The 11,573-nt window shown below is 50.8% G+C and overlaps 5 protein-coding genes across 5 annotated transcripts; 2 read left to right on the forward strand and 3 right to left on the reverse strand.

Annotated features, from left to right (window-relative positions):
• Positions 1-86: 86 nt before the first annotated feature.
• Positions 87-708, reverse strand: GNI_020230 (hypothetical protein; the record flags this gene model as incomplete). The annotated part of the gene is made up of 1 exon (XM_011135967.1): positions 87-708. A coding segment is annotated over one exon (622 nt), but the record flags the coding sequence as incomplete, so codon positions are not given.
• An 8-nt stretch (positions 709-716) lies between these two features.
• Positions 717-3,690, forward strand: GNI_020240 (hypothetical protein; the record flags this gene model as incomplete). The annotated part of the gene is made up of 2 exons (XM_011135968.1): positions 717-1,415; positions 1,480-3,690. The coding sequence occupies 2 exons, from the start codon at positions 717-719 to the stop codon at positions 3,688-3,690; spliced, it is 2,910 nt and encodes a 969-aa protein (XP_011134270.1).
• An 8-nt stretch (positions 3,691-3,698) lies between these two features.
• GNI_020250 (hypothetical protein) lies at positions 3,699-4,880 on the reverse strand (the record flags this gene model as incomplete). The annotated part of the gene is made up of 5 exons (XM_011135969.1): positions 3,699-3,845; positions 3,955-4,070; positions 4,115-4,215; positions 4,253-4,380; positions 4,470-4,880. 5 exons carry the CDS (start codon positions 4,878-4,880, stop codon positions 3,699-3,701), a joined length of 903 nt encoding a protein of 300 aa, XP_011134271.1.
• Positions 4,881-5,119: 239 nt separating this feature from the next.
• Positions 5,120-5,559, reverse strand: GNI_020260 (putative transmembrane protein; the record flags this gene model as incomplete). Its single annotated transcript, XM_011135970.1, has 2 exons — positions 5,120-5,144; positions 5,186-5,559. 2 exons carry the CDS (start codon positions 5,557-5,559, stop codon positions 5,120-5,122), a joined length of 399 nt encoding a protein of 132 aa, XP_011134272.1.
• Positions 5,560-5,790: 231 nt separating this feature from the next.
• On the forward strand, positions 5,791-11,405 carry GNI_020270 (putative clathrin heavy chain; the record flags this gene model as incomplete). The annotated part of the gene is made up of 3 exons (XM_011135971.1): positions 5,791-5,838; positions 5,878-6,720; positions 6,903-11,405. The coding sequence occupies 3 exons, from the start codon at positions 5,791-5,793 to the stop codon at positions 11,403-11,405; spliced, it is 5,394 nt and encodes a 1,797-aa protein (XP_011134273.1).
• Between the last annotated feature and the right edge of the window lie 168 nt (positions 11,406-11,573).

Below are 11,573 nucleotides of genomic sequence, written 5' to 3' on the forward strand. Positions count from 1 at the left end.
ATTAGGGAAGGGCAGGTGTGATGCCGTCAGCAAATCATTGAAGCTACTCGACCGAATCAGATGACCAGGAACCGACAGAATCGTACCAGTTGCCGCGTATTCCACCAACGCATCCAGATAGTAAAACCTCACCGGCTTCGAAAACACTAAGGTGCTGTCTTCACATATATCAAACCAACTTTCAATGTCCAATTCATGACGATCTGACTTACTCCCGTAATCGGCCCCCCTATTTTCCTGGTCTGCCCTGTTGCCATGATCCGTCCTATTATCATGATCCGTTCTATAGCCATGATCCGGCCTACTGCCATAGTTATTACCGCCACGATCGTGTGCGTCGCCAGAATTGTGTGTGCCGCCAGAATTGTGTGTGCCGCCCGGATTGTGTGTTCTATTGCTGGTGACGAATTGCCAAAGTCTGGGCACAAACTTCTTGAGTGCATCTAGACGGACGAGCCAGGTAAAGGCCGGGCTCTCATTAACGATGCAGACCAGGTCCCTCTCTGTTGGATCCGGATCTTCACGTCGAACTACGCCGTCAACACGCGCAAAATCTACATGGCCCACCGAGTATTTGCAGCTGCTGCTGAGCAGTTTGATGGCTTCCTCGACCTCGCGATCCAAATTCCTAACGTGATGGGTCTTGGATTCTGCCCAACCGCACTTGCATAGCCCGGGGTGAATTCCTCTACAGCATGGCGCGCTCATTTATAAATATGAAGCGGCCCCTGGCGCAAGACGACCCGGCTTTGACATTGGACGCGACTCTGGGGTCGGGCGACGCCTTCTCAGATATACTGGCGCAGGTGCAGCAGTTGTTCAAGTCTTTCCAAACCACAGACGAGGAAACAACGCAGCAGATGATGGCGGTCGTGGAACAGACGATGAACCAAGAGCTGGAGGCTTATGTGGAGCGCGGTAGGACGGCCGTGCGCAAAAGAGTGCAAAACGGAGACGAGTTTGCCGTGCTCAATCGCTGGAGTGAAGCCCTGCTCAAAAAACTCCCACCAGACGACCTTCGGACTACCATCCTCTCAGCCCTTTCGCTCCGCCAAATGCTCGTCTTCATCGAGAGATGCATGGAGGAAGCGCCCGCAGACCCCAGTCTCTTCCCCGGCCTCTTCAGGTGGCTCTCCGACCTGTCGCACGTGTGTGTCACCTTCACCCAAAAGATCGCCCAACTCAATACCGACTCACCCACACTCTACGCACTCATCACTGGCCTCCTATGCGACGCCGCACTCTCTAGCATACGCACCCTCCATCTACCGCCTATCCAAAACCCAGCCGTCCCACCCAAAAAGATGAAATTCAACGAGAAAGTTGGAGGACAACTCTTGTCCTTCATCACCGACATTCTCGCCAACCCCATTGTGCTCAACAGCGTCAAGTCCAATATAGTCAAAACCTTTGCCGTTAGAACACACATACAATCTGGACAGACACACAATTTGACATGGGAGACACTCATTGTTGTAGAGGTTGTTGGCTGATAATATTTTCGCGGATCTGTCATGGAGGCCTGGTGTGAAGGCGGCGGTTGGCAGAATTGTGAGTTTCTGCTTTAATCGGGCTTTGGAGGTTCCCTCTGGGCCACAGGAATTGGACTACGTGTTATTTGTGGTCATGGCTGTATGGAAAGAAATTCGAATTGAAGGAGTGGCGGATTTAACAGCAGAGTTGTATGGTCGTTTGAACACGTGTGTGGAAGAGTTGGAGAATAGTCGCGAGTATAAACCGAATGTGTCCGCAAGTGGTCTAGGTCAAGTGTTGCACTTTATAGCTGTATGGTATTCGCTCGGAACGGACACGAAAGGGAGTTTGCATGCGGGATACCGGACGTTGACGGTGGACATCCAAGAGCATTTCCAGGCGTTGGAGCGGTTGGCATCAGTGAGTCGGCGTTCTGCGGAGTGTTTCCTGGCGGTCTGCATCCACTTAACGGAGTTGTTGGAGACTTCCGCGGACATCTCCCAGTTCTCGACCGTGATTGGCCGAGTGGTCCAGAAGTTGTTTGTGGACGGCCAAGATGCGTCGACATTGTTTCCGCTTTTTGCAGCCCACTACGGTGCTATTCGGTGCACCTCGGGCACGACTGACATGTCTCTGGGGGCCGTGTCTCCGAGCGCGTTCGAACAACGGCTCCGTGCGGGTTATTTCTGCACCAGCTCTTTCAGGGACGACTGGTCACCCAACCCAGTCGTCCAGTTGTTAGCATCGGTCAGTGCCGCCTGTCCCTCCGTTTGGTTCACGGCGAGTGAGAGTACAATTGGCGCGAGTCTTTTCGGCGAAGGAGGCATTAGGTCTCTTCACCACGAAGTGAAACTCGGCTTTCGAGTCAAGCACCGATTGCTAAGCTTATTGCGGAAGTTAGCCGATGTTGTTTGCGGCAAGTCTCCAGAGCAGCTGTCGGCTGAAGGCGAGCAAGATGGCCCGGACAGGTTGCTCGGCGTAATGAATGATCGCACACACAGCAAGATGTGTCAGGACATTCTCAAATCGTTAATCATCGTGCACACGGTCGTCGGAGCCTACGGCAAGGACGAGACCGAAAACGAATTGGTGGCCGTCAGCTGGTGGCTTTACAACGGACTGAACGCGGACCTGGCGAGCGACAACGTCGGCTACACGTTGCGAGCAATAAGTTTATACGACAAGCAGATCATTCAGCAAGTGGACGTAGAAAAAGTGGCAACGCACCTCCAGAGGTTACGGAGAATACTCTTCACCGACAGAGCAGCCGCCTTGTACATGCTCCTGCTTGCGCTCGGCTGTCTCACAAACGTTTTGCTAGTGGATCGTCTAGTCATCACCAACCCCCATAGTGTCTTTGCTGCTGGTCTCAACGGCGAGCACCAATTGGTCTCAAGCCTCGCTTTTGATGGCGGCGCGGAGGCGCTTGCTCAGGCGGTCGCTACTCCACAAGCTTACCTGCCGTCGATCGCTGTGCTCTGTCATATGTGGAAGAACCGAATTTTTCAGTCTCATGTGCGATTCCGGGTGCCGCAAGGCACTCGGGACTTACTGCGACTCCTGGAGCGCAAGACGTCTTGGGTCAGCTCCAAGCTGTCCTCCACTCTGGACCTAAGCACTCTATTGCCCGAGCCAATAGTGGCTGAAGCGCCGCAGACAGAGGCGCAGCTGACCAGAAGCTCCGAGGTCATCATGCAGGTCGCCCCCACCTACCCCCATGACCAACCGACTCTCCCAGTGGACACCAGGATGAACGCAGGACCAGACATGATCCTGGGACCGGGCATGACCGGTGGCATGGACATGGGAGTCCCTACCGTAGGAATGATACATTCGCTCTTCAACGGAAAACCGGCCTACGGGTACGCGCAGATGTATGCACCGGTTCAGGAGGAAGAGGAGGAGCAGGAGTCGGAGGAAGACTCAGTAAATGGTAATTACATCGGCGCTTATCCTAACCCGCAGGACGGCTCAGCAGATTTAGTCGGCCAAGCAAGCAATGATGACGACCTAGCGGATGAAGACCTAGCGGATGAAGACCTGGCAGATGAAGACATAGGAGATTCTGACGATCTGATGAGGGATGGAACAGATCTGATTGAGAGTGACCAGCTGAACGACGGAGAAGTCTCCGGATATTCTGACAATCCGTACGAGGGTGACGAGGGTTCAGAGTATTCCACGAGCTCACACGGCGGCGTGAATTTTTTCGGGTAATGAAAAATTCAAGAAAACTTCAACAAAGAGGCGGCTCGTTGAACACTTGTCTTCTTCGAGCACTTCGAAGCTTCCTCCTGCAACCGCTCTATCACAGCACTGGCCTCCAACAAAGCTTCCTTCAGTTCCTGACACTGGTGCTTGTAATTTTCGAACTAAAACGAACAGGAAGTTAATACAGCGACTTGTACCAAAGGCAACGGCCTTCGTACCAGACGCATATGGGCTTGGCATATGTGGGCACACGCTATGCTGGTGGCTTACCTCGCATTCTTTCTCCGTTTCCGCTTGAGCTAATTTTACTTTCGTGTTTATCAACTCTTCCTCCAGTTCAGCTGTCCTATCTACCTTCGACCCCTTAGAACATTGTAACCGTTGAACTGCAGAGATGCTGGATAACACTTCTTATCAGGCAATACCTTACTCTTCCTTATCAGGTCTTCTTTACTCATTGAATCGTAATTGTAATCATCTACTTGTGTACAACGGGCTTGGTCATCTTCCCGTCGCCGCGCAAGTTGCGCCCTACAACAACGTTTAATCTGCCGCCCACTACGCTCACTTTAGGCTGTGCCTCTCGGTCATTAACGCTTGGAGCTTATCGCGCAAGCGATCATTCTCGGCTTGAAGATCATGGACGGCAACCTTCGCTTGACTCAGCTGTCGTCTGTAATCCTCCATTGGGGGACTCTGCAATGGGAACGCAGTATGTCCCAGAAGAAAACACGGACCCCCCGCACGCCTCCCCATGGACGTAGACCTCATCACAGCCCACTTACTCTCGTCGAACTCGGCGTGACCGGCGACAGCTCCGGCGGAGCTGCAGCCGATGGCACTTTCCGCCTATGCATCAAGCCCACCTCCTCGTCCTGCTTGCTCACGCCTTGATCAATGCAAACCAGTTCTATACGCACCACCGCACACGCCGTCGGATCTAGACAGCGCGACAACTTTACGGTCGACTGGAACTTCTGATTTGGCAATTGACTAATTTTCCCTATGTCAATACGAACCTCCCCGTAACTACAGTTTGGATTTGTAGACTTTATTATTCGCAACGTAGTCTCCAGATTCTTAACCTTCGAATCAGTAGAATATACCTCCACGTTCGATAAACACAAACGTTCATCCCAGCTACAAGTCCACTGCGACCGATGCAACGTCCTCACCCCTTCCGTCGCCACCCGCATTGAGCCGCCTTCAGACCATTGGGCTCTTACATTCGTCAATTCGGGTACGCGCAGGGAAATCTGGTCTATATACATGGTGCACCGATAATGCGTACGATTATGGTGCAAATGGCGTATCGTCTTCACCCAGCGCTTGAAACTTCCACCTCTAGACGAGGAATTAGAACTATCCAAACTTAGTGATACCATTCAGAACAGATGTATACTGGTTTCGGTCAAATAATCAAATCTCTTAACACTTATTTATTCTTGCGAGCACGAGATCTATAAACAAAGTATTTGTGGCTATCTAAGTTTCAACTCACTTGGTAGCCGCTGTTGAAGCTTTCTTCGTCGAAGCCTTTGACTTAGCGGCGCGGGGTGGCGGAGACTCTGCCTCTTCTGATGAGTGATTCTCTTCGCTTTCTGGAGCCACCTCTTCGACCACAACTCGCTTGGACTTCGATGTTATTTTTGGAGACGCAACCGATTCTTTTCCCTTTTTCGCAGCAGCCAGGGCTGCTCGTTGGATGGCCGGGCCTAAGTCGAAATAAAAACCTGAGCCAAACTTATAAAGAGTACCTTGATCGCTAATAGTACGAAAAACATGATTCGCAAATGCATAGAGCATCGTGATCGCTGCAGCGCTGACTAGCGCTAGAATGATGGCAGCCTGATAAATTATATGTGATATCTTCATGGGTGACTCACCGAAAGATCATGATACCCCGCGAGCATAAAGGGTGCCGCCCGGCTCCATACAGCATGCTCGCTGTTTCTTAGCAAGCTTATAAATGCATCTCCGTCCGTCAAGAAAGCCTTAAGAAGGTCTATCGTGGTTCGCATTGCTCCCTGCGCGACCAGAAAACGTGTGCACACGCAATTTTTTGACAAGAAAACTTGATAGGGCAATTTTATTATAGCTACCCCGATGCTCACGTCAAACTCTGGGCCGCTTTTGGTTAATACTTTAGTTTCAGTAAGCGTTGTAGAGTAGCAAACCGTAATACTTGATCAGCTTCTTAATGAGCCCTACAATTTCAATGAGAAGGCTTTTCGATTCAACCTGACAACATTTGGTGGAGATCGGTATATTTGTTTGAAGGCTCCTCCTACCGCTCAAGATGCTGAGCCTCAAGTTGGAATTGTGGACATGTATGATGACTATAGTGTGGAGCGGCGATCTACGAGGAAAGCGGATGGCGCTATGAAGCATCCAACTGAAGATGTTCTTGCCTTGAGGGGATACAATGAAAATGCGTCTGGCCAGTTTATCCAAGTTTTTGATTTAACATCTAAGGCTCGGTTGGGTGAGCATGCATTCAAAGACGACATTTGCTACTGGCGCTGGCTGCACGACAGATCTCTGGTCCTAATTAGCGGCGAAGAAATATACCACTGGGATATAAGGCCATCGGTGGACATACCGGAGTCTTCTCCTCGCTTAGTAATGAGACGGGAAGGAAGGCTTCAGTCCAGCGACATTCAAGTGATCAACTACTCAGTGGACGACCCTGTAAATCCGCTATGGGCGCTGGTAGCTGGTATATACCTGGACGAGAGTCGAGTTGTTAGGGGTAGCTTACAGCTGTACTCGTTTGAAAAGAACCAGTCACAGTTCCTGGAAGGTTACGCTGGATGCTTCGGTCAACTGTGGGCGGACCCGACTTTGGCGGCGTTGGAAGAAGACAAGAAAACCCCATTCCTCTCCTTTATCGAAAAGAAGAACGATGGCCCCATGAAGCTGTACGTCATGGATATATACGCCGCCAGAGGCGAAGGTCACCCCTTCCCCTTCAAGGTAGACCAAGAGTTCACCTATCCGCCGGAATTCGCTAATGATTTTCCCTTGGCAGCACATGTAAGTCCGTCCTTGGGTGGCAGACATCCCCCGCGCATCACACGCACGTGCACTAACTAACCACGCACGTGTGCCAACTAACCACGCACGTGTGCTAACTAACCACGCACGTGTGCTAACCAACCACGCACGTGGGGCAAAAGTTTGCTAAACGAATGGTTCATTTCAAATGTTTATTTTAGTTCTCGAAGCGCCATGGCGTGATTTATACCGCGTCAAAGAACGGTCATGTGATGGTGTTTGATGCATTGAGTGGCACCAGGCTGATTACCGAACGTGTGTCCACCGAAGGGTTGTTTTTGGCTCAGCCTGACGGCTTGACTGGTGGCATTAAGGTGGTGAACAGAAAGGGAGTGGTCATTGGCGTGTCTGTAAACGAGTTCGGTTTGATCCAGTATATCATTAAGTGCGTCCCGAATGGTGTAAGTATTGGTGGTTCCTTAGCGAAGCGGTACGGTTACCCGGAAGCGGATGAATTCGTTATTGGCACCTTTAAGTCGTTGTTCCAGTCGCAACGTTACAAGGCGGCTGCGACATTGTGTGCTTTGAGTAAGTCGAAGAACCTGCGAAGTCCGACCACCATGAGCACCTTCCGGGCGGCTAAGACAGTTCCAGGAATGCCGAGCGCAGCACTGCAGTATTTCACCGCCCTGTTAGCTATCCCTGGGCGCCTGACAGCTGCGGAGTCAATGGAGTTGTGCAGGCCTGCCGTGAACCAGCAGAAAAAAGGTCTTATTGACGACTGGGTAAATACGGATCGGTTGGAGTGTAACGAGGCGTTGGGCGACCTGATTGGGACGGTGGATATAGACCTTGCCCTTGTGGTGTACCAGCGGGCGAATTGTCACGACAAGGTGCTCAAAATATACGGAGAGCGTGGGGCATTTAACAAGCTGATGGGATATATTCGGAGAAAGAAGTGCCAGGCGGACTTTATTGGCATGCTCCGATCCAGCTTGCTTACTAGTCCTGAGTCGGCTCTCGAGTTTGCACGAGGTCTGTTGGAGAACCACGCGACATCCCGGATAGATCCCATGTCTGTCTTTGAGTTATTTGCACAGCACAATCGAGTGCGCGATATCACCGGTGTTTTCAGCGGGCTTATCGGCAAGGTAGAATTCCCCAAACAGTCAGCATTGGAGACACGTATTCTGGAGTCCAGCATTGCCGCAGACCCGTCTACAGCGGAGTTGTTGTTCCAGCAGAACATCTTTAAGCACTACGATAGGACACGAATCGGGCAATTGGCGGAGAAAGCTGGACTATACAAACGTGCGTTGGAATGTTATACGGATATGGCGGACGTGAAGCGAGTTCTGAGCAAGTCTGGTAGTCAGCTGAACATTGACTGGCTGTCGCAGTACTGTGCTAACCTCCCGGGTGAAACAAGTTTAGAGATTTTGGCCGACACACTCCGCTCCAGCCGGGGCAGTTTGAATGCGATTGTTCAGATCGCCGTGACTTATTGGCAGAAGCTGGGCATCAAGAATGTGTTCAACATGTTTGAACAGACCAACTGCATCGAGGCCGTGTATCTCTTTGCCGGTGCCATGGTTCCTCAAAGCGACGATCCGGAAGTCCACTTCAAATACATTCAAGCAGCCGCCAAGCTCAACCACTGGTCGGAATGCGAGCGCATGGTTAAGGAGTCCATGGTCTACGACCCGGTCCGGGTTAAAGATTTGCTCAAGGCGGCGGATTTGACAGAACCTCGTGCCTTCATATTTGTATGTGATCGCCATGAGTTCATTGAAGAACTGACTGAAAGTCTATACCGAAACGACAAGATGGACTATCTGGAGGTGTATGTCAGTCGGGTGGGTGTGCAGAACACACCGAAGGTCATTGAGACCCTGTTAGATCTCGGTTGTCCGGAGGAACGGATTGTAAGTATTTTGCAGAGTGTGCGGGCGGCCTGTCCGATCGAGCCGTTAGTGTCGGCGATGGAGAAGCGAGGCCGGCTGCTCCTAATTCTACCGTGGATGGAAGAACGCATTAATGAGGGCCGGGTGGATGAGTGCTTAAACAACGCCGTGGCTAAGGTGTATATCGACACGAACAGAGATGCGGCCAAATTCCTGGATAATAACGCCAACTACAATGCACGAGAGATTGGTAAGTACTGCGAAAACAAAGATCCGCATATGGCAGTGGCGGCCTACATCAAGGGACGGTGTGATGATGAGTTGATCGAATTGACTAACAAAAACGGTTTGTACCGCATTGAGGCAAAATATGTGTTGAATCGCGCAGATCGCGGACTGTGGCATAAAGTTTTGTCGGCCCCGGAAGACCACCGACGCGGAGTTCTGGACCAATTGATGGCTACGGCGCTAATGGACGCAAATTCGCCGTCGGAAGTGTGGTGTGCGATCGAGGCAATTAATGAAGCGGCTGCTCAACGAGACTTGTTGGAGATCCTAGAGAGGATTGTAGTCCACAAGTCTATCCCCGCGGACATGGTTGACGAGTTTGCTAATCTTACTAGTCTTCAGGACAAGCTTATTTTCACTGCCATGGATGTGGACCAAGAAAAAGCACGTTACTTGATAACCAAATTAGATAACATAACTCCAGACCACGTAGCTGAGGCCGCTTTGAACAAAGGCATGGAGAAGGACGCACTGGCCATTTATCAGAAACACGGTATGAGTTTGAAGGCTCTGAATGTCATGCTGCTGAACCTGAAGGAGGTTGACACCGCCGAGGCGTTTGCCGAGTCGGTCCAAAGCAATGAGGTGTGGAACCGGCTGGGAGAGTTCTGTTTGAATGCCGCGGAAATGGACTTGGACACGGACTTGGCAACGGACACGCACTTGGGGACGGGAGCGGTTGCTAGAGCGGAGCAAGCTGGTGACATGGTGGTGAAGTGCATGAACATATACAAGAGGGTAGACAGATGTCCGTGTACCTCGAGAATTATTGAGGCGGCGAAGAAGAACCACCGTCTTACCGAACTGGTGGACTTTTTACAAAGCTTACGGACTAATGCCAGTTCTGACCATAGTGTGGATACGGAGCTTGCGTACGCCATGGCCAAAACGGGTAAAAAGGCGGAGTTGGAGAAGTTACTAATTGGTGTGCACACGGTCAACTGCCAAAAGCTGGGCGACATGCTCTTCGACGAGGCGCAGACGCAGCAGAATGCCGACCAGGCTGCGGGTGCTACTAGTCTGACAGCGGAGGCCGCAGAGTTGTATCAACTGGCTAAGTTGTTTTATGCCAAGGTGCCGAACCATGCCAAGTTGACTGCTTGTAACGTGCGTCTTGGCGATCATGTGGCTGCAGTGGAGACGGCGAAGAGAGCAGGCAGTGCCAAGTCATGGGTGGATGTGGCATTGGCTTCGATTGAATCTGGCGATTGGAAGGTAGCGCATTCATCTTCATTGCACGTGATTGAATATGTGGACCATCTTGAGAAGGTGGTGCAGGCTTATGAGTCTCACGGTCGCTACGGTGAGCTGATTAACTTGTTAGAGACCGGTGTAAATATGGGCAAGCAGAATATTCAGTTGTTAACGGAAATGGGCATTTGCTATGCCAAATATCGTCCTGACAAATTGCAGGAGTTTATTGCATCAACTACCAGCACCATGGGCTCCGGAACACTTACGAGCAACGTGCCCTCCGGCTTGGCCTCTGTCTCCTGCACCACCTCCACGCGTCTCAATATCCCAAGACTCATCAAAGTGTGCGACCAGGAACGTCAGTGGACGTGTGTAGTGTTACTGTACCTTTCCTATAGCGAGTATGATCAGGCGATGAACACTATCTTGACACACCCGGAATCTTGTTGGGAGCCGCAACAGACCGTCCAAGTGTTGCTGAACGTCACCAACAAAGACTTGGTCTACAAAACGGTGACCTTTTACATAGAAGAGCACCCTGAGATGCTTAACCAGCTTCTTAACCAAATAGCAAGCAATCCGGTCAGTAGCAAGATCGACTACCAGAGGCTCATCCAATGCCTACGGAGCCACAAGAGGCACCTGGAGGCGGGCAACCTTGCCGAGAGTCCTATCGGCCTTCTGCAACCATTCTTCGAGTCAGAACAACGTAAGGCAAATGAGACCACCTCCATAATAAATGATACCTTGAACGAACTCTACATCGATTACCATGACGCCGAAGCGCTCAAAAAGAGCATCATGACCTATAGAAACTTTGACCAAGGAGCTCTCGCGCGAAAACTCGAATCTCACGAACTCTTGGCCATGAAACAACTCGCTCTCATGCTGTATAAGGAAGATAAAAAGTACGGACACGCCATCTCCCTCGCTAAGAAGTTCAAGCAATATGCCGAAGCCATTGGCATTGCGGTCCAAAGTCAGGACACCGCCGTGTCGGAAAATCTGGTAAGGTATTTCGTCGAAGACCTACACAATGCCAACTACTTCTCGGCCTCTCTACAGCTTTGCAGCAAAACCATACGGCCACAAGTCGCACTGGAACTCGCTTGGGTGCATGGCATGACGCAAGAAGTGATGCCTTATCTCATTCAAACTGTCAAGTCCATGTCGAATAAAATTGAAGTCTTGGAGAAAAAGATCAACGAGAAAAAAGATAATCCCAAACTTGTTCCTTCCCCATCTCTTGGTAATCAACCCACACACGTAGTTGCACAACAAGTATGCACACACATAGTGCAAGTCCTCGACCCTATGAGCACTACTGTTATCATTTAGGGTCCGACGAGTTGCCTATGCTACCACCTATGTACACAATCAGAAGAATTTGAATTTCTTCAGCGGACGTCGGTCAGCTAGAATGGCGGCCGTAAAAGTATCGAGTGCTTTCTTGTCAAATATTTTTAACGAAAAAATAATTGTTCGCCTTATGGTTGCTACCTCGCT

Source organism: Gregarina niphandrodes (assembly GCF_000223845.1).
Source record: "Gregarina niphandrodes unplaced genomic scaffold scaffold00003, whole genome shotgun sequence".
NCBI classification, from domain to species: domain Eukaryota; phylum Apicomplexa; class Conoidasida; order Eugregarinorida; family Gregarinidae; genus Gregarina; species Gregarina niphandrodes.